Raw genomic sequence first — 23,169 nt, 5'->3', positions numbered from 1 at the left:
GTGCATGCATTTCTGTCAAAAACGAAAAGCACACAATGACCCAAATCTAACACTCGATGGCACTAGAATTCCTGTTGTTGAACAGACTAAATTTCTCGGCCTCATTTTTGATTCGAAACTCTCTTTCATACCACATATAAAGTATCTGAAGGATAAGTGTTCCAAGGCGTTAAACATTATACGAGTCCTTTCTCATACTGATTGGGGAGCGGATCGTGAAATGCTTTTGCGCCTATACAGATCACTTATTCGAACAAAACTGGATTATGGTTCTATGGTATACGGGTCAGCGCGCAGTTCGTACCTTCAGATGCTAGATCCAATCCATAACCAAGGGCTACGTCTTGCCCTGGGAGCTTTTCGAACAACACCTGTAAAAAGCCTGTACGTGGAAGCAAATGAACCATCCCTTTATGACAGAAGAATAAAACTTTCATTACAATTTGCAACTCAATTAAAATCAAACCCTAAAAATCCTGCTTTCAACCAAGTATTCAACCCCAAATACCAAAACATATTTACGCAAAACCAAAAACTTCTGCCAACATTTGGTATCCGAATTTTGAATTTCCTGCAAGAACTCAACATAAAATTGACGGACATAGCTGAATTTAACATATCTGATGTTCCTCCGTGGACCATTCAAACCCCCGATTTTAACTTTACATTACATGAGCGAGGGAAATCAAGTGTTATGCCCGAAGAACACAAATCCTCCTTTCGGGAATGCATTTCGAATTACCCTTCTCATACACAACTTTACACCGATGGCTCCAAAGAAGGTGAGAAAGTGGCAGCAGCCTGCTGTACTGCCAATACTTGCACTTCAGTCCGACTACCAGACGGCGCCTCCATCTTTTCTGCTGAAGCATGCGCCATTGGTTTGGCCCTCGACCATATCGATGAACACCGCATTAAAAAGGCAATTATTTGTTCAGACTCTCTATCTGTCCTACAGAGTTTACAGTTACGAGATCCTAAAAACACAATCGTACAAAACCTTGCTCATCGAATATCTCGTATATTAAAAAAGTCTAAAATAACTTTACTATGGATTCCGAGCCATGTCGGAATAAAAGGCAACGAATTTGCTGACAGGGAAGCAAAAAATGCATTGAATCTCGAACAAACAAATATCAAACTACCATACACAGATTTTAAACCTACTATTCGTACAGCCATTCAAAATGAATGGCAGAAACGCTGGTCTCTGGAGACCAACAACAAACTTTTTAAGATACAACCGAAACTTAAAACATCTATTCCCAGTCGGAAAGATCGTAGAGAGGAAGTTGTCCTCGCTCGGCTCCGCACTGGGCACACATATCCTACTCATTCGTACCTTTTAAAACGAGAAGATATACCTTCATGCCACGCATGTGACACTCCATTTACAGTGGAGCATTTTTTAATAGAATGTTCCGATTTTAAACACATTCGTGATAACTACTTCCGAGTCCCGGATATGAAAACACTTTTCAGTTCCGTGGATTCGAAGGCATTATTTAACTATTTGAAAGACATCGGTCTATTTTATAGACTCTGATGTCTTTTAACCCACCTTATCATTTTTGACGTTATATATATATCGCATATTCCATATCATCTATTCGTTATCTCTTTTATTATTTTAACCCCCTTTTATTATTTTTAATTATCTACACATACAATGCGAATACTTTTAAAATGAACCATTTTATCTGATTTTATCTTCGCTATTCACATGTTTGTTAAAAAAGTAAAATAAATAAATAAATCACCATGGCCCTAAATGACCACAGCCGTCGATGGGCCGTTAAACATAAACAAACAAACAAACAAACAAACAAATGTTGAGGTACAATTTAAAACGTTTTTCTTTGAGCACCTACTTGGGCCCCTGGTCAAATGCCATCACATAGCCTATTATTGGCAAAACGTTTATAAAATCAACTTCTTAAGTTTCATTAAATTGTCTAGTGTCAGAGGGGTGAGGTACAATTAATCTTCGTAAGTGAATGATATTTGCATATGATATCGGCGCACTGTCATGCAGAGGTCAAATATTATGAAAACTTCAACAGCATCTTATAGTCGTGATAGATATTTAATTTCACTTCTGGTAAGTTGTGTTTATAAAAGTCACTGTATTGACTTAATGCAACTTGTAGTCTAATTACAGGTCACAGAAATTGTCAGTTGTTATAAACTTGAATCTAGTTTTTACACAGTATGCTTATCTGTAAACAACTAATTGTATTATCTTTATTCATCGCCTGTTAAGCCTTTACAATGAAGGGGTAATATTATAAATAGATGCGTAATATAAGTGAAAAATAACTCAACTCTTTTTTAAAACTGGAAATGTTGAAATTGATGGATCGATCAGGAACTTTTCAACAAAATGATTTGATAAGGAAATATTCAGTTTTATTTAATTGCTATCTTTACAGATCCTAAAACAGTTCGCTAGAATGACTTTACCATGAAGACATTTTGTTTGTTTTAGCACGGAATTATCTAAGTCCGTTGCCTTCGACTTACGTAGGCTCTGTGCTGATTTTAGATCGGATTCAATCGAGAGAGAAAACATTGTTGGCAGACACATATAAATGTACTCCTGGTATTGTCGTTTAATGGTGAATCTTATTTTAACTGAAAAGATGAACCACATCATAAAAAATAGAAAATTATCACAATGCTGGGTTGTTTCCGGATATTTGGTCCGAATTTATCTTCTGTTAACATTTAGATTGTACGGCAAAGATTTAGGCGTTATCTCCCTTTTTATCTCGAACGTTAGTTGTTGGCGATGTGAAATGCCGCTTTTCCCGATATTAGACCAACCTAAAGAAAATGAACAATCACAGCAGTTATTCCCGGGTGCTGATGTACAGACAGATACTGGAGATGACCATGTTACTCCAGGTAAGACAAGTTGTAACGTATACGTAACTGTTTCAGTATGTAGGTAGTATAAAGCTATCCACTACTTTCATTTTCGTTGTTTCCAATAACGTTTAGGAACGTATACATCTGTAGGTGTTTCAGTACAGTAGTTACGGTAGTAACGGATCGTTGTCTATGGCGGACGGATCAGTCGTAACAACTGTACTGTATAATTAGTCTTTATTGTCTTTAAACATATTTTATTAACCAGAATTGGAAAATAGGATTTGGCACAAGTTATTACAACTTATGAAGCCATCTCCTTACAATAATAATTCAAAACAACAGATGATGATATAGACTGTCAATTACAATTCATAGTAGTATGAAGCGATTTTTAAAGTAACACATACACATACAAACAAACAAAAAAACATATATCAAAGTCAAGTTCATGTCAATCATGATAATCGAAACATGTTTAAATCTTCCACTGGATCTAATAAAAGTTTGCACTTGTTTGAATATATCACAATTTGTATCCAAAGCCAGATTTTCATTCCCAAACAGTAATAATACTCTTTATTGATAACCGTAGCGGAAATTAAAATATTTTGTGAATAGTTAAATGATTTTTCAAGTGATATTTTGTTGACTCAAAATTTCCTTCCTGTAAAAAAGTGTTTTTAAATTGCATTTTCCCCTCTCCTGTTACACATTTTCATGTCTGATTGGTGAAAGTCAAGTACACATGTAACAGAGGTCATTATTTTAACAATGCCTCCGCTAGGAGTCGAACCGGGGACCTCTGACTTACTTAGTCTTACGCTCTACCGAATGAGCTTAGAACAAGAAATTTTCCCTGACCTGAATCGATAGGAAGCCACTAGTATTTTACCAGGGGGACACATTGATTAATCAATTGCACAACTCGACTGTACGAACAGAGATGAGACAATCATTGGCCCTTCATTCTGTTACCTAGCTCCGATAACGTAGCTTTCTCATGGCGACGAGAGTTTTTTTTTTTATATAATATGGGTCGCCAGCCGGGGCAGAGAAGGCTGGGTAAAATATTAGTACTATCTTTTACCCAGTTGTGTCAACTCTTGTTATAATAAGGAATTAAGAGACAAAGATGGTAGGGTGATAATTCAAATCCTCTAATATGCATCATTTTTATGTTGCCCTCATTTCTTAGTCTTCCCTTTCTTTTCCATTGATCAAGGGCAATCAGGTAGCTCAATTGGTAGAGCGTTGGTCTTGAGTTCGGAGGATCTGGGTTTGAATCCCAGTCATGCTGTGCATTTCTCTTTCTCCTATTACACTTTCATGTTTTGAGAGGCTTAATAAATATGGAATAATGTAGAGCTAATTATCATCTCTTGTACCTTGTGCAACATAAAAGCAAGGGAATGGTCATAAGCATTGTTTTGTCCCCTGTAAATTGAAGGTTGCAAACACGCAAACGACTTTAAATAGTCAGAGTGAGTGAGTTATATAGTGGCAGGAATTTCAGGATAAAACACTGCCTCATTTGCAAGCTAGCTTTTCAAGTGAACAGTTAAGCAACATAGAGAGCATGGTCAGAGTTGGATGGGTGCCCTTCTAGGCTGGCCTTGTGATCTTTGGTTACCTTGTAGGTCAGTTCCCAGTGGTTTAGGGAAGACTCACAGGATTCTCTTAGTCAAGTCTTAGGATAAAAACTGTCAGTGGGGGTTGGAGGGATAGGAATAATGTAGCAGCCAAGGTTGGATCTGGACACTGGATGTGGGCATGTTTAGATAAATAAATAATGGGACAGAGATAGCAATCTGTTCAAGCAGCAGATAATGGAAGCCATCTGGATACGCCACAATAGGCCAGTTCTAAATCGAGATGAGGGGGTCATAGACTCGTGCACATCTATGACCAAGTATTAAACAAAGCATTGCCGAATCAAGTCATTTTGGTACAAATGTAACAACTAATTGTACATGTATACGCTTACAGCGTTGCCAAATCAACATTGATTTGCATGGACAACTCGTACATATTTTTCACTTTTGTGTACATTCGCTTCACTGGTTATTTGTCTGATGAAAGTGACAGAGTACATATCATACTAGTCATCGAAACGTCACATATACTCACTTATTGGTTGTGCTACATGAATCTAAGGAAAACTAAAAAAAGTGTGTCGCACATTCATGTTTTGTTTTTTAATAAATACATGATTGGTAATAACTTATGAAAAGTGTTGTAACATCACCAAAGTGGTAGAATTTTGCTTATATCTATAATTTCTTCTTTCTCTTTTTTCATTTTAGGAGGTTTTGATTGGTTAAGTAACAAAAGCTACCAGTCAGAACCTACATCACAGACAGTAACACAGACACCAGATTCCCCTGTACAGACAATTGCTCCACCAGAGGTTTCCTTTGACAGTCCGGAACACTCACCTTTTGGTCACACTGGGTATGGTTGTCTTACTCCATGACTTGCTTCAAGTCACATCTGTTTTTTATTCTATTTTATTCTAGCAGAAAGATATAAGTTCCCTTTTAGATACAGAGATTTCCCACTGACTGGTGGTTGATTATTATGTTTATTTCCCACTGACTGGTGGTTGATTATCCTGTTTATTTCCCACTGACTGGTGGTTGGTTGGTTATCCTGTTTATTTCCCACTGACTGGTGGTTGGTTGATTATCATGTATATTTCCCACTGACTGGTGGTTTAATATCATATTTATTTCCCACTGACTGGTGGTTTACTATCATGTCTATTTCCCACTGACTGGTGGTTTACTATCCTGTATATTTCCCACTGACTGGTGGTTGGTTGATTATCCTGTTAATTTCCCACTGACTGGTGGTTGGTTGGTTATCCTGTTTATTTCCCACTGACTGGTGGTTGGTTGATTATCTTGTATATTTCCCACTGACTGGTGGTTTACTATCATGTATATTTCCCACTGACTGGCGGTTTACTATCATGTATATTTCCCACTGACTGGCGGTTTACTATCATGTATATTTCCCACTGACTGGTGGTTGATTATCATGTTTATTTCCCACTGACTGGCGGTTGATTATCCTGTTTATTTCCCACTGAATGGTGGTTGGTTGGTTATCATGTTTATTTCCCACTGACTGGTGTTTTACTATCATGTATATTTCCCACTGACTGGCGGTTTACTATCATGTATATTTCCCACTGACTGGTGGTTGATTATCCTGTTTATTTCCCACTGACTGGCTGTTAATTATCCTGTTTATTTCCCACTGACTGGTGGTTGGTTGATTATCATGTATATTTCCCACTGACTGGTGGTTGGTTGATTATCTTGTATATTTCCCACTGACTGGTGGTTTACTATCCTGTATATTTCCCACTGACTGGTGGTTGGTTGATTATCATGTATATTTCCCACTGACTGGTGGTTGGTTTATTATCCTGTTTATTTCCCACTGACTGGTGGTTGGTTGATTATCCTGTTAATTTCCCACTGACTGGTGGTTGGTTGGTTATCGTGTTTATTTCCCACTGACTGGTGGTTTTCTATCATGTATATTTCCCACTGACTGGTGGTTTACTATCATGTCTATTTCCCACTGACTGGTGGTTTACTATCCTGTATATTTCCCACTGACTGGTGGTTGGTTGATTATCCTGTTAATTTCCCACTGACTGGTGGTTGGTTGGTTATCCTGTTTATTTCCCACTGACTGGTGGTTTACTATCATGTCTATTTCCCACTGACTGGTGGTTTACTATCCTGTATATTTCCCACTGACTGGTGGTTGGTTGATTATCATGTATATTTCCCACTGACTGGTGGTTTACTATCATGTTTATTGCCCACTGACTGGTGGTTTACTATCATGTATATTTCCCACTGACTGGCGGTTTACTATCATGTATATTTCCCACTGACTGGAGGTTGGTTGATTATCCTGTTTATTTCCCACTGACTGGTGGTTTACTATCCTGTATATTTCCCACTGACTGGTGGTTGGTTGGTTATCCTGTTTATTTCCCACTGACTGGTGGTTGGTTGATTATCCTGTTAATTTCCCACTGACTGGTGGTTGGTTGGTTATCCTGTTTATTTCCCACTGACTGGTGGTTGGTTGATTATCCTGTTAATTTCCCACTGACTGGTGGTTGGTTGGTTATCCTGTTTATTTCCCACTGACTGGTGGTTGATTATCATGTTTATTTTCCACTGACTGGTGGTTGGTTATCTTGTTTATTGAAATCAAGTTTATAGATTTCCAAACTGTAGGAAGACACAAGGTTTACCGAGTATCTTTGAACAGTTTGAGAGTTAAACAAGGAGAGTTAGATAAATGTGATGAGTTTGGGGGTCAGTTTCTCCCATAATGTTCATATCATATCCAGAAAACCATGTATGTTTCTGTTTGAATTACATGATTTCTGATTCTGATTGGGGGAAAATTGCCTGGAATAATTAAGGAATGGAGAAACTGTTCATAGGAATGATATAAAATATTGTTGTTTCAAACATGCAGGCAACATGAAATGTTTACTTCTCTCTAGTATTTTCTGATGCTTCAGGAATGGAGATATTTATAAGGAGAAAGAGTGTTGGAATCATCGTATGAAATGTTAGCAAGTCTTTTTGAGAATCTTCTTTTCATATCATGGTTTAGTTAAGGATCCCTGACCACATAATGAAACTGCACATTCAAGACTTATTTTCCGAATTGATTATAACTTTAATAAATCATTTTTGAAAAGAAAAGGAAACCTTGCAGGACTTTTAATGTAAACATAATGGCGATGAAATAAACAAAAAAACAATCAACAATAGTGTTCTGGTTGGGTGTAAAAAAAAAAAAAGCATGCCTACACCAAGATTCGAACCCTGGACTTCAAATTATTATACTGTAGCTCTAACTGATAGAGCTACGTAGTCAACAGAAATATCACGGACAAACTGCTACAGTTATATCCAAAGCAAAATTAAGGGGAGATCACTGTGTGTACGAAAAACCAGGGATCCCTTAATTATATAAAATAATATATATATATGAATGATTTTATCAAAATGAATCAGAAAATTATAATGCTGTTGTTACATTATGAATACATGACATCATGTTGTTGTTACCTGGTATATATGTACGGCACAACGGTATGTATTGCAACACCACAGCTGTTGCCTGTTTGAATATTTATGTGATAATGCTTCAACACTGAATAGTAGCATAGCCAGATCTTGTGATAAAGAAAAAAATACAAACAAAAATATATTTGAAAGTGATTTTTTTTTTTTTAATCTGGTCAAAGTAACATGGCTTAAATATCAAAAGGCATTTATTTTCATTGTGACTGATATCTACCAGCTGGTATATGCTTCTATAAAAAAAAAAAAAACATTGTCGGCCATCATGTATGTGAACTAGAACGACATAACAGGTGTTTGTGTGTCGGGATAGGTGTATAACTGATATCAAAAGAAGAGAATTATTAATTCAATAACTGTTTATTAGATCTAAGAGACAGAAAGAAGACAAAGCTAGAAGTGGTGCGAGCGACGAAGATGATGAGAGTAAGTGTTCCAAGTAAAGTGTGATATTTTAATTTGATCACTTGTGGTCTAATTTAAGAAAAACACATCATTTAGCTAATCATAAGCATTTCCTATTTACACAATTAGTTAAAATGAATTCTCGATTCACAAAAAAAATAAAATGTTTTGATAACAGAGTCAACACAACTAGTTCAGTAATTGCATATTAAGGTTCAAATGGAAAAAAAAAAGCTTGTAGATATTTCAGTCAACAGAAACTGCAACTGGTTCATTCTGAATTATTAACTTTTTTTCTAGAAGATTCGGTTGTCAAAAAGCACAGGAAGAAAGTTAAGAAAGAAAAGCATAAACACAAGTCTAAGAAACACAAACACCGGAGGTCAAGGTCAAGGAGTCCAGCCGCTGTGTACAGCAAGGTCACCGAAAAACAGTAAGGAAACTTGCCAACTTATAAAAAATGTCATTGAATTTGTTTTGTCTGTGTCTTGCATTGTCATTGAACTTGTAGATTTTCCATCCACCTAAGTGATAGCTCAACAATGCAACGGGACCACAATATAAATTGTTGTAAAATGACATTCTTTGATTATTTTGTTGAAATACCAGAACTAATCCTCAAATATATTTCTCTTTCCTACAGAAAATCAAGAAAATGACATTAGAGATGAAATCACCCTGTATATTTCATGATTATGACTTTTCTTTTTCTTTTTCGTTACATTATCTGCAGATCAAAGGTATTCCAGCACGGAGACAAAGTGTTTATTGACGAGATCCCTGGAATGGAGGCAGAGGATGCTTACAGGATCGACAGAAAACCCAATCAAAACAACTACATCTATGGATCGGTGGTGGATAGGCATGTTGCTAAGTTCAGAAGACATATAGATATTTGTTTGGCTGCAGAGGACCAGCCCACCGTGTCACTTAGGGTGGCCAAGGATCAAGGGAGGCAAGCCAAAACACATAACAGGTACTACAATAGAGAAAACCGAAAAATATTACGATCAGCCCCGCAGGGGGTTCTACTGACCAACAAGGAAAATTGGAGTGGTGCAGATGGGGCAAAGGAATTCATACCTGTGAACAAGATCAACCCTGCAGGCAAGAACCAAGAGGACAATCTACTGAGAGGTGATGTGCGCGACCAGTTGATGGACGTAAAGTCTATGGCATACGTACAAGGTGCTGGGGTGGTTCCACCAGAACAGGAGGACAACCCCATACAAAAATCATATTTGTGGCAAAAGAATGCAGACTACAATAGGCGTCTGAGGGAAAATCCGAAGGATGTCAGTCTTTGGTTGGAGTTTGTTAATTTCCAAGACAGATTTTTATATGAGGACATATCTGACGAGAGTCACTCTGGTAGCATTAATGTGAAGAAACTCCCAAAACAGGTTATTCACGAGAAAAAGGTGATGATCCTTCAGAAGGCTATGGAGATGAATTCATCTTGTGTATCTCTTAAGCTGAGATACCTGGAGCTTTGCCAGAACAGTCTGGAGGTGGCCGAGGTGAACAAAGAGTTTGAAAGCCTGTTATTTGTGTACCCTACAGACACTGCCCTGTGGAGGAGGTACCTGCTGTACAATCAGTCTCACCTCGCCACCTTCTCTGTCACACGCGTGTGTAAACTCTACACCACCTGTATACAGAAACTGATTGGCTATCAGGAGGGTTCAGTGATCTCCCGGGGGTCCACAGAAGGGCTCGACAGGGACATGCTAGGTGAGTGTCTACTAAAAGGGCAAACAACATCTTCTAAAGACTCATAAGGTCTAGACCAAACAATAAATATTTGGATTGTAATTGCTAGGGTGAAGGGCAATACATTTTGTCTGAATATATGTACATATGACCTTGACCCACTTTGTAGGTCTCTAAGGTCAAATTTCAAACCTGGTCCATTAATCATGGGTTACTATTATTGTGCCTTGACCCAAAAGAGTAAACTATGCTGAATTCTTTCATCAAAGATCCTTAAGGTATAGAGCAATGATATTTTATCTGTAATATAAGCTTGCTTGCTACAAAAATTGTTTTTAAAAGATTGACCTTGACCTACCTTGAAGGTCACAATGATATGTTTGTTCCAACACCATTTAATAACAGGTGAGTGACACAGTCCCATTAGGCCTCTTGTTATATGCATTTCTTCAAGAAATACATGTCAATAATGTCTAGCAATACACAAAGTCAGGGGGAAATCCATATCATCTAAATTTTATTGTCACGTTTGTAGATAATAAAAGGGTTAGTGCTTCAATCTATTTACCATACTTGGCAATAATTCAATATGAGAAACGCTTGACTGTTTCACAGACTGAAATGTAAATGAAACTTGAACAAATGCATTAACCCTTTCACCACTGTGGACCACAATTGACTCATCCAGATAAAGGTATATGGTAGAGTCTACTAAAGTTACCTAGGGGTGAAAGGGTTAGTGTGGCTCCTTGACAATGCAATTGCCTGCAAAAACGATTTTCAAACTAGTTCACAAATCTGGAAAATACCTTCGGTGAAGTCCATCAAAACAAAACAAACTTAAATGGAAATGTTTACCTAAGTCAAATAACATATTTGGTCACAAAATTACCATGTGCACTGTACATGTAGCAAGAAATGCCATCACTTTTGCCTTTCTCTGTGAATTCACGACATTGGCACATGGTTGTTTGTAATGTAAACATTGGTGTTATTGATTCATATTATACTTATTTCATTGTAGATCTGTTTGTGCAGTTTTGCTGTTTCCTGAGACAAACCGGCCACATGGAGAAGGCTGTAGGTTGTTTCCAGGCCCTGATAGAGTTCAACCTTTTCTGCCCTCCATCACTGGAGAGTTCTCGTCACCAGGACAAGCAGAATGTGTTTGAGAGTTTCTGGGACAGTGGTATAAGCAGGGTAGGAGAGAACAACGCCAAAGGCTGGAGATACTGGTCAGAGCACCCTGAAGATGTACATACATCAGCGTCTGTGACTCTAGATACAGGTGCGACTTGATTATCATGTTTGTGACATTTTCATCCAGTACTCCATTCTGTGATTTTAGGGGGGAAATTCCATGGTGTCTCTTTTGAAAGTTGTCATCACATGACATATTCAATATGACATTATTGCAAAATACAAAGAAAATGTTAATGCTTAAATTTAGCCGACAAACTGAACAGTACAGATCAGATAATTTTTTCCTTTTTTTATAATAATACTTTCGCAATTTCGCAATAAATTTCTCACTTTGTTCCTTTTTTTGTTCTCCAGGATTTTTCATAATTTTTATAAACTGAAAAACAAATACAGCTGTATCTCCAAAATATTGTCTATGTGGGAATAAAATCTTACAAAGTTACCCCAAGCTCTCTGAAGAACAAATCTCCATACACACTATTTCTTCATCTTACAAACTTGTGTGCTGCTACAGTATATATTTTGCTCTTGGTCCTATGGCCATTAATTTTCAGTGATGTGTCAGTTTATGTATTTTTCATCTTCTTCCTTCAGATATACAACAAGAAGAACAAGAACTACTTGCCCTGAAGGATCCAAAATGGAGGATGTGGCTGAACTTGGAACTGCTGCGCGAGTCTGTCCACTTGTTGCCTTGGAGACCTGATGTGTCTAAGGACGAGACAGAAGAGGATTGCCAGGATATGGAACGCCTTGTTTTGTTTGACGATATTTCTGGTGTGTTATTTACATTACCAAAATGGCTCCAGTTTGAAGCCGCTCTGCAGTTTTTTTTGTTTCTTGGTGTTGACACATCAAGTGGCTTCATGTTAACCTCTGTGAGTTCCGTGGACCATCAGTGCAATTTAGATAGGGTATCACAGATCTTCGACAAGGACCTGATTCCCCAGTGTCATGGAAACATCAAGGTGACCTCTCTAGTCAAAACCTACATCAACTCCCTGTTAGAACAGATGATCACATATTTTGATGATGATGTGAGTTCTCATACCCTTCTCACAGCAATGAGATTACGATTCTTTAAACAATGCATAGGAGACAGCTCTAATGGTCTAAAACAACTTAAGAAGTTTGGTAAGTCTATGTTAAAGGAGGCGAGAAACAGGAGTAACTTGTATGTATGGAGTGAATACACAACCTTGTTGTGGACAGTTGGAGGACCATTGGAGGCTCGTCCTGTGGTGGAGACAGCCTTGTCAATGCACAGTGGATCAGGACTATCTGTGGACGTGGACCCGGGGACACGATGTGGACTTGTACGACTACACAGGATTTTGGCAGAAATTGTTCTGAAATTTCCATCGCGAGAGTTACCAGTATGTGGGGAAAGGATCCTGGACAAAGAATCTGACAAATCTAAAATTGAGGCTCGCTGGGGCCTTCAATGTCTTGTGAAAGGAAAAAACATCAAAGATCCTCATCCGTTTGAGAATCCATTGATCTGTTCTTGGACCATGAAGAAAATGATGGCAGTGTTTGATAGTTATGTTGAGAACCTGAAGAGCGACGTATGTGGGAATAGTGGCAAGTGTGTGTTGACCTTGCAGGTCTTCTGTGAGTTCACCAGGTGTTGTGTATTATATGCGTGGCTAACACAAGCAGACCTGTTGAGGGAAAGCATAACAATAGTGGACCGGGCATTGTCCCAAGTGCAACTTCTCCTTCCGAACTGCCAATCCCCCTTCCCAGATAGCGAGCAGCCTCGCTGTGAACCGCAAACATCCAACTGTTTACGAGTCCTGGAGGAACTGCACAAAATAAAGATCCGAATGGTTGTGTGTCACATGTCCTCATTGTCTGCCCCTCTCAACTGTCTGCGCTCTGCCATAAATGCTGCTCTGAGTGACTTCCCTTGCAATTCTCACTTCCTGTGGCTGTTTACTCAGACGGAATTGAAGATGAATGTTTCTGGCCGGCTTAATCGTTTCTTTAGTCATCGTCTGAAGGAGGGAGCTCAACCCGTTCTCCTGTTAATGGCTGTGTTGTCTCAGGTCAAGAAACTTCGGGACGTGGAGGAGCAGCTGAGGAAGGACAATACCCGGAAACAGGGTGGGTATCTACTTTAATGTTAGTATATGTATAGACTGAAACCTGTGTACCAAACACTTAATGGACCTACAGTAAAACCTCCATATACTGCCAATCCCTCCATTTGACACCTCGCTTACTGCCACCTTATTATAAACACAAATGTACACTTTGGAAATAAGATGATCTGGGCCAAGTAAGATAGTTGTACCTGGTAGTAGACTGATTAGCTTGTGTGTATATAAAAACAGTTCAAAATTCAATATAAAGATTGCATGTGTAGGGAATTGTAACAACCATTTGTAATTTTTTAAGGTCTCTTTCAGCTAAGATATAGAAAGTGTTTTTTTTTGCTAAGACAGTTTACACTAGTGACCTTTTGCAATTAACCTTCCATATTTATCTGGCAATAACTTGAATAAGCCCATGTCTGGTAACAAGTCTGCCCAATATTGCAGTTCATTAGAAATGCTAACTTAACCCATGATTTCATATTTTATTGTCCTGCTGTCATAAGCCCACCCTCTACTTTGTGCATAAGAATACCAGTTGCATCCCCCACCCGACCCCACCTTGGGCTTATTTCAGGATACATATGGTATTTTAAAGGGCACTATAGTCATGATCCTGTCCTCTTCATTGATACGGGGGTGAATAGCATCAGGCAACAGTTCCCCAAGCTTTTGTGAATACAACAGGTTAAAAACTTACATTTGCTGAACTTTTCCCACAATGAAACTCATTTGTAAGTTTAATTCTTCAGTAATGCATCTGTTTTAAAATTGCATCCTCTCCATCGCTTATTCAAATATTCTCAAAAATGAAACCGAAAGGCAAAGTTTGCAAAATAAAGCACCTTGGTACTACATACAAAAATGCAGTGATCTATACAGTACATGTACTTGAATCTGTATTGTTCACTTTCCCTGTTACAGGAGAAGATGGTGAGGTGTTGATTCCAGAAACAAGTATGATCCATCGCATCAGGACCTACTGTGATGTCGGCAAGGACAGTGTTCTCGCCCAGAACTGTCCTCTCTTCTGGCGCCTGTGTCTTTATACCGAGGTAGTTAAAACCCTTTTTCTACAACATGGAACATTCTCAAGTGTTCTTGAATCTGCTATGTAAGATTCTAAAAGATATTTCACTGATACAAATTTAAACGTTAAACCAGCAGGAGACAAAAACTTTTATGAAATAGCCCCAAAGTTCATGAAGCTTATATTTTTTGCTTCCACTCTTACTTTGGAAACTCTGAAAGTTGACACTAACCAGTAGATTTCATGCTGTGGTAAGACACATTGGTGCAATGATTATTCAGCTTAACCTTTGTGAGAAAATGTTTCAATCCATTCCACTTCATCAAATTCAGATCTGTTGAAAATTTAGCGTAACCCATACTGTGACTAGTAATAGCATCATGACCTGTAATATTGAAACTGTGTTAACTTTGATTTAACCCGATATAAAATTGAAAACAAACAAAAAGCTACAGGGGATTACAGATATTTCAAAGATACCTCTCACATTCTTGTATCATTCCAGATGAAGTACGGAAAGAGGGAGCGAGCGAAGGGGATGTTTTATCAGGCCCTTCAGCATTGCCCCTGGGCCAAGGTAAGTAACATCAAAATGTCTAGTTTACAAGGCAAATTAAGGCAACAACAAAACCGCTTGTTTGCTGGGCAAAGTAGGCAACAAAGAAAAACAGTTTGCATACTTTATTGAACTGTTAGAACTGAGATGTGCCAATCATTAACTTTAAATTTGCTCCCTTTGAATTTGTGATTTAGCAACTCAAAAAACGTTCAGCATATTCTATGATACGAACCAGTCACAGTTCACTGTAAAGTCCTGAAACTTTTGACAGTTTTTGACACATGCGTTAGGTACTGTTAGGTAGATCACATTTCTATAACTTATTTCCAGATTTGTTCTTGGTACAGCATTCTATGTTGTTTTGGCTAGTGTTATCTTATTGTATTGATAAAGACTTAAACAAATAAGAAACAAAATCATGTTAACAGTGAAATCTAGCTACCTTACATGAAAGAGTCAATTTGTCTGGGTCTGGACATTCACATTGGATCATACAGATAATAAAGTAAATTTGTCAGTACCATTTTATTTATTAATTTTAATGGTGACATTGGTCTTTGTCAGGTGCTCTACCTAGATGGCGTGTCGATGTTTGGGGAAGAAAATCTGGACAGTGTCACAGACCTCCTGATGGAGAAGGAACTTCGGCTCCAAATACCACTGGAAGAGGTGGACATCTTGTTGGAATAGGCACAACTCTAAGAAGAAGTGGAGTTGTAGAGAACAGAACAAGGGAAGGGTGAATGTCTTGTTTGTATAAGGACAATAAAAAACAAGACATCTAATTGGAATAGGGACAACTCCAAGTAGAAGTGGACTTATTGTAGACAACGGGACACAGGAGGGATGAATGTCTTGTTGGTATAAGGACAAGAGTGAAAATGGACGACATTTTGGATAGTGGTAAGAGGGTTGGACGAGACATCAAGAAGAACCCTTACCCTAAAGATAATGGATAATGGGGGTGTGAATGGCAAACCAGATTTCCATTAAACCATTGGATGTCTTGTTCGGAGAAGAAGAATAATAGAAGAAATTGAATTGTGTATGAGATATCCTCACCAGACAATCTGTTTCAGTGATGACTATGGACTTAGGTAGAGGAAAACGATGAAAGAAAGCAGGACGTTTCTTGAGTAAGGAGTTGATGGTTGTTTACTAGGGGAACTAGTTATGTATGATAGGTAGAGGAAAACGATGAAAGAAAGCAGGACGTTTCTGGAGTAAGGAGTTGATGGTTGTTTACTCAGGGAACTAGTTATGTATGATAATTTTACTGATACATTTGCCAGGCAGCTGCTACGGCAAAACAAAATTAAGAAAACAAAAATGAAGTATTTAATCTATTTGACTATCATTTTAGTTATTTTTAAATATACACCTGTCTGTCTTATAGCAAGTTGAAAAAAAAATTGTTCCAATATTTCTTTTTTTCGATTATTACAATGTCTTTTTGATATTGAATTGGAGTTGTATTAACTTCTAAATTCTATAATTTGGAATCGTCGAGTCATACCATCACCTAGCTATATGTCCGGCGAATTCACTCCAGATAAGTTTTATCATTCAAAAGGATACTGGTTGAAATGTATTTGTTTATTATAAAACATTTTTGTTAATATCGTCAGTAAATTATTATAAAATCAGAAGTATCAGTATCAGGACGTTTGTAGGGCATCTGTTGAACTATTAGATGTCGTTACATACAGTATATGAAAAATATAATATATTTTCTGTTTAGAAAAAAAAAACATACTCTCTCTTCTATTTCCAAATTGTCGAGCTTGCCAATCCTTGTTTCAAGTAGTTGATAGTTGTGTCTTCGGGGACAACGACTTAGAAAACGGAGGGAGGATATAGCAAAACTGGAATCGGTCGATTGGTTGATTAATTGGTAGAGCTGACCCCACCAGACTTAGTAGGAAATTTGCAATGAATCCTTACATACTACAACGATTTTAAGCACATCAATTTCCCTCGTAACCATTTTGTAAGAGTAATTTCTTAATGAAAGTTCAGGGCCCGCATTCATGAAACCGTTATTATGCCCAAGCATAGATTCTGTGCTCAAACCAGTTTTTTTTGTATCTCACTTAAATCATATAAAACACTCAAAAAAGCAAATGTAAACATTGAAAACAGTTTTCGGCTTTTATTCTCTTCAATTTTTCCCCAAATCTTTGACAAAATAAAATGTTTTTAATAACTTATAACTGAAACAAGAAATAAGTCTTGAGCACAAAATCCATGCTTAAGCATGAGAACGGTTTCATGAATACGGGCCCAGAAAGGGAGAGGTCGCAATGTTGATAGATGGTCAAACTGCTGTCGTACGGCAGGTTTAATGTTTTACTTGTTTGTGAGGCACTGTGTCAGTCTGTTATGCTATTATCCCTGTGTTACCACCACTAGTTACTACTGATTAACAGACTGCATACCCACGCTCAAGATCAACGCTCGCCAACATTATGTGCGGCCATCTCTGACACCGCTGGCGCGGTAAGTTCGTCTTGATTGGACGCGCACTCCTGGCCAAAATAGGTAGGGGATCGCATGCGTAGACTGTTGACCAACCTGTTTATTGCTCAGACGGGAGTAAAAACGTATATGGCTGACAAAAGGACACGTTTGATTGGGGTATTGGGATGGTTCGGGAAGCCATATCCTGGGACGTGAAGTTCCTCTTATCTCTTATTGTTTCTCAACCAAACCCGAACTGGTGGCACATGTTACCGTTCTCATGCTCAAGTCCGGATTCTGTGCTCAATCTAACCTATGTTACTCCCGTAAATCATGTGACATAGTCAAAAAATGAAGTTTTAACGTTTAAAACGGTATTTAGCTTGAGGTCAGCCCGAAATTCTTCCAAATCATTGATGACATATATTATCACCGGACCAAGACCAAGAGCACAGAATCTGTGTTTCAGCATCAGAAAGTTTTCATGAATACGGGCCCAGACCCACCAACTTGTTGTCCTACCACTTTCTTTATAGCATTACACAAGAGAATGGCAGTCAACAATGTCCAGCCACTAGAATGACCCGTATAGCACCGACATGTCTCCTGTTGACTATCTTTGGGGTGAGTCTAAAGGACGAACCAACCGAAATTGACTTCAGCGTTGACAGAGGAATGGAACAATGTTTCCGTGAGGCGAAGACATTTCTCCACACTGGAGTTTACTTTGGGATGAGCATGCCGAGTTCTGAATTGTCATTTTTCTATAAAGGGGTACATTTCTTTTGCAGCAATGATTACATACGTTCCGTTTACAGTTAATAGATATAAGGCATTTAGAAGAATGTTTGGAGACTATATAAACTTATCATACAGAGAAAAATATTGAAATTTTGATCAGGACTTGTACTACTGATGAGAGATAATGACATTCAACTTAATGGTCCAAAATTTATATTCTATGCAATGTTCGGTACAAGATAGCTTACTAACTTAGTGAACACAAGAAAAGTAAACTCCAGTGTAGTAGCCAGTTCTGGAGTTCACTGCCTATTTAACTGTAGTTCGCAAGAAAAGCAATCTATTTTAATCTTCGCATCTCTCTCTTTTACTGATGTGTAATGTGAACGGGAACAACGCGAAGTTCTCATCTTAATTAGATTGGCAGAAAAGTTAACTCCAGTGCTTTAGCACAAGCATTGGGGTTTACAACCTGTTCACTGAAGCTAACAGCTTATTTTTTTACTCTAGTTCACAACCAAGTGAACTAGAACACTGACATGTCAGTAAGGGCCCCGTCTTGTGGCAATATATCCCCCATAATCATTGAGAAGCAATCTGCCCATATCGCTGAGCTTGACGTTTGACATTTGGACTTCAAAAAGAATCGCAAGGAAGCAAAATATCCATTTGACATGTACTAGGATGTGAGTCTTGTTTCCTTCCACCTCCATATTTGACCTTTAGTCAGATGACTAATTCTTTAATTCCGACCAACTTCGCTTCATAATATCATCACAAAATGTTCATCAATGAAAAATACAGCCTTGACCTTGACCTTGAACTTTTGGACCCTGTAACCTGGACCTTAGGTCAGTTGACTCCATGTTAAGTTCTGAACCACTTTGTTTCATATTAACATAAAACTAATGTTCATCAGTAAAAAGATACAATATTTGACTTTGACCCAGTTACCTTGACCTTAAGTCAGTTGACTCCTTGTTAAATTCCGACCAACTTTGCTTCATGATGTAATAACAAAATGTTCATCAGTGAAAATATACAAAATTTGCCCTTGACCTTTGACCCAGTGACCTTCACTTTTGGTCAAATGACTCCTTGTTTAGTTCTGAGCAACATTGCTTCAAAGCGTCATGACGAAATGTTCACCAGTGGAAAGATACAAAATTTAACCTTGACCTTTGGTCAGTTGACTCATTGTTTAATTCTGACCAACATTGCTTCATAGTGTCATAACAAAATATTCATCAGTGAAAAGATGCAAAAATTGACCTTGACCTTTGAACCTAAATACCTTGACCTTTGATCTTGTAAATCGGTCAATTAATACCAAAGTTATCAGTCAGGAACAAAATGTGTGGACAGACAGACAGGCAGACAGACACAGTGATTACTATAGGGCACCCGTGGAGATACGGGGCCCTAACAAGAGTTTACAAGTCAAGCTAGAGTTAACAATCTTATGCACAGGAGGTCTCTTATAGCAGTGGACTGGACGAACTAGGTCGGTAACCTGCAGGACACAAGCTCATTTATACATCATCTCGAGGTTTGTTTAGTTCAGTACATACGTCATTATTTTCTTAGCGATAGTATATACATAAAAATGGTTTATATATATGGTTTTCATTATAAAATATTTAAAAAGGGCAGAATCAACGTTCTGTGTAATGTTGTACACTGTACTCTGTACTTAACCAAATCAATAGAAAGTTTGCTATACGCCGTGGCCGTACTGTCCAACAGTTACCCCTTGGGGGGCCCCATAGCAAAATCAGACTAACCAGTCACTTATCCCACGGAATTAGGTTATATAAATCCGTGCTTATCCATAGAAACGCAAAGTAAACTCTCCCGATACATGCCCATTTACAAAACAAAATAAGTTCATCTGTGTTCCGACTATGACAAAAACACTAGCAAGGTTAATAAACCGCATTTCTGCCGATTCCATATCGGCTTTATTTAACTTTGTACCGGCTATCATCCGGAAGATGACATGCACCGTGCTAACTGTTACGGGAGCTGGTTTCTCCTTTGAATACTTGCCACTTGCGATAATGCTTCCGTAACGTACTCATTGCGCTAGCTTTTGACCATTTGCAATGAAATGGCGTACTATGCGCTAGTAGCTCCGACACGGAGAGAATCCATGATCAACGCGTTGGTCATACGTCTCTGGTCAGACAGGTTGAAATCCCCCCCCAAAAAATAAGAAAAATATATGTTTCGCCGTGATGTCCCTTTAAAGGGGTTTAAATATTTTGTTTGCTGTGAATCAATATTTAAACATTTACTTGATTTATTCATGCAAAACAGTTTTTATTTTTATGTTTTATTTTTATTTTTTTTATTCATTACTTCATTGTGTATATTCATATTAATATTATAAAATGCAAATTTGTTGAAAAGTAATAATACAGGGTGTTTCTTATGTGGTTAATACGGTGGTAAACTAAAGCAGACATTTCCAAGTAAGGACCTGTTAGAAAATCTAACAGCATATCTAACAAAGAGGATGGCTTCCGTTCTACAACGAGGCTTTTCAGAAGCCTGCACATACAAAATATGCTGATATACATGTAGCGGTATTTACAGTAACAATTTGAATATGGTTATTTTTTGTCCTGCTTGACAAGTCGATACATCTACATGTACCTGACTTGTGTGATATATCTGACATATCGTGTGCATTGTCTAAAAGTCACCAACGCTTGGTTAGCATAACCTGTCCTAACCTGGTATGCTTGTGTGGTATCTAAAATATCATTTCGGAGTGTCATTTTTCTTGAATTGTTTATATAAACATATAAACAATTTGGCATTGTGAGGATCTATTTTAGTATCCGTTATTCATATTATATAGCAGTTATATATTTATAAAGTATCATGAGAAATTCAAGGATTTATTTAAATAAACCCTTTTCTCATAAACAATAATTGAAATCAGTGTGCTTCAGTCTTGGCAGAATAAACCACACGATTGTATACCTATGACGAGGGTAAAGAAACGCCAATGTCCACACCAGTCTTGATGGCTAGACAGAATAGTTCTATCGGCTGAACAACATACATATTTGACATATTTCTGTTATGAGCATAATTTGCTGACGTCAATAAGTCTAGTCATAAAATTTATTTTTAACACATATCCGACGACTTCAAACAGATTGTGTAGAAGTGGTCTGTTTACCAAGCTCCCTTGTAGATGTATGTAAAGACTGAACATCTATTTACAGAGGTAACTTTAATAATCTGAACATCTTTTTGAACATTTTCCGATTAAAAAAATGCACGCGTTTGTTGACACCCCGTTTCGAACTTTTTCTTTGTGACGTGTCTGTTACCATGGGGCGTGTCTGTTACCATGGAGCGTGTCTGTTACCATGGGACGTGTCTGTTACCATGGGACGTGTCTGTTGCCATGGGACGTGTCTGTTACCATGGGACGTGTCTGTTACCATGGGACGTGTCTTTTACCATGCCTAGTTTTACTGACGTTTGTTTAAACATCTGTTTGGCCAACATCATCAGATGTCAAAATCGCATTTCGTCCGTCCTCCATTTATTCATCTATTCATCCATGCACTCCACCATTTCTCAGATGCTATACATAAAAGATCATCATGGAATTTGGTATGCATGCTTTCCCTCCCCAATAGTTGTGCAGCCTCCATTTTGGATAGAAAAAAATACATCGGCTGCCTGGCTGCAATCTTGTTTTTAGTTTCTAGCTGTGCCAATTTTATATGCCGGTTAAACAGAAAAGCAAAAAGGCTAAAATGCCATCTTTTTATTGATATTGTGTGTAAAGTTTTTATAGCTATTGATTCCTTTAAGAGCCTTCGTTTCCATCCTCGATACTACAGGGGATACGCTCACTTACGCTCTCTGCACTGAACATGTCACAGTACATCAAACGAATCTCGCGGACGCGTAACGGTAAAATTGAGGTGCTTTGAAATCGGGCGTCGCTTCAACCATGTGATTGGTCATTTTTTTTACTCGAGACCAATCAAAAAGCTAGCCGCGTGCCTCCAATTTGAGATGGATGTGAAAATCTAGCAAAGAATTAGCCCTTCAAAGTTCATTTTTTAACCGAATTTGCATAATCAATTTCCTGGTACCAATAGAAAATGGGTTTTTTCTCAATCTACTGTCCCCGTTTTTATTTTTATTTTGGGGTAACCTTACTTTGTACTACAATACCTCCAACGAGTTTGTGTTTGAGAATTCTGGTTCAAAGGTCATTGTCGCCGTTATCATCTTATTGACGAATATTCTATTTCCTAATGTGATATAAAGGTCGATATTTTCATTCGCTTCACTTCTCGCTTCCCCGGTTCCCGCTTTAAGAACGTGACATTACTTGAATTTGGACTGTATTTACAAGTTGTCGATGAAAACGATGTTTACCTTTCCGGATCACCTGGTCTTATTCCTATCATCTTGGAGGTGTTTTGCTGGGGTTTCCATGGAAATATTGCCTTTGTTAATATCGTGTCCTAATTTTTATCGATTTCATTTTCATAACGGGTTTGTTGACACTTTGGTATTGTTTGCTGTTTTCTTGAAAGTTTTACTATAAACTAGAGTAGGTAACAGCATATGATACAATCCGGAAACCAGGCAGAACTCTTAAGTTCTACCACCAAATCAGATTCTTTTTGAGAATAAGGGTCCCTGTCAAAACACTGGATACTTGTACTGTAGACTTTCGTATATATGTACACAGAGACGTATACATTACGTCTCTGATATACAGTAACCTCCCCTTAATTTTCACGGTTTTTGGATAGTACTGTAGAGCAAACGGACCAGGGTACTACTGTTAGCCAGCTCAGCTGTTGTTAGCTCAGTTGGTCAAAGTAACAATATATATAACAATAAGAGGTTCAGGGTTCGAATCTTGGTGTAGTTTCGCTGGATTTTTTTCATTCAAAACAGTGCTGTTGA

At 37.9% G+C, this 23,169-nt stretch overlaps 1 protein-coding gene across 1 annotated transcript; it reads left to right on the top strand.

Annotated features, from left to right (window-relative positions):
* Window positions 1–2,747: 2,747 nt before the first annotated feature.
* LOC110447669 (protein NRDE2 homolog) lies at window positions 2,748–15,955 on the top strand. Its single transcript, XM_021493518.1, has 10 exons — window positions 2,748–2,907; window positions 5,178–5,325; window positions 8,371–8,429; window positions 8,709–8,841; window positions 9,142–10,142; window positions 11,146–11,409; window positions 11,919–13,433; window positions 14,348–14,478; window positions 14,959–15,030; window positions 15,577–15,955. Exons 1-10 carry the CDS (start codon window positions 2,799–2,801, stop codon window positions 15,700–15,702), a joined length of 3,558 nt encoding a protein of 1,185 aa, XP_021349193.1. The 5' UTR covers window positions 2,748–2,798; the 3' UTR covers window positions 15,703–15,955.
* The last annotated feature ends 7,214 nt before the right edge of the window (window positions 15,956–23,169 follow it).

The sequence above is a fragment of the Mizuhopecten yessoensis genome, unplaced genomic scaffold, assembly GCF_002113885.1.
Source record: "Mizuhopecten yessoensis strain PY_sf001 unplaced genomic scaffold, ASM211388v2 scaffold401, whole genome shotgun sequence".
In the NCBI taxonomy this organism is placed as follows: domain Eukaryota; kingdom Metazoa; phylum Mollusca; class Bivalvia; order Pectinida; family Pectinidae; genus Mizuhopecten; species Mizuhopecten yessoensis.
This window is presented reverse-complemented; position numbering and strand designations above follow the sequence as displayed.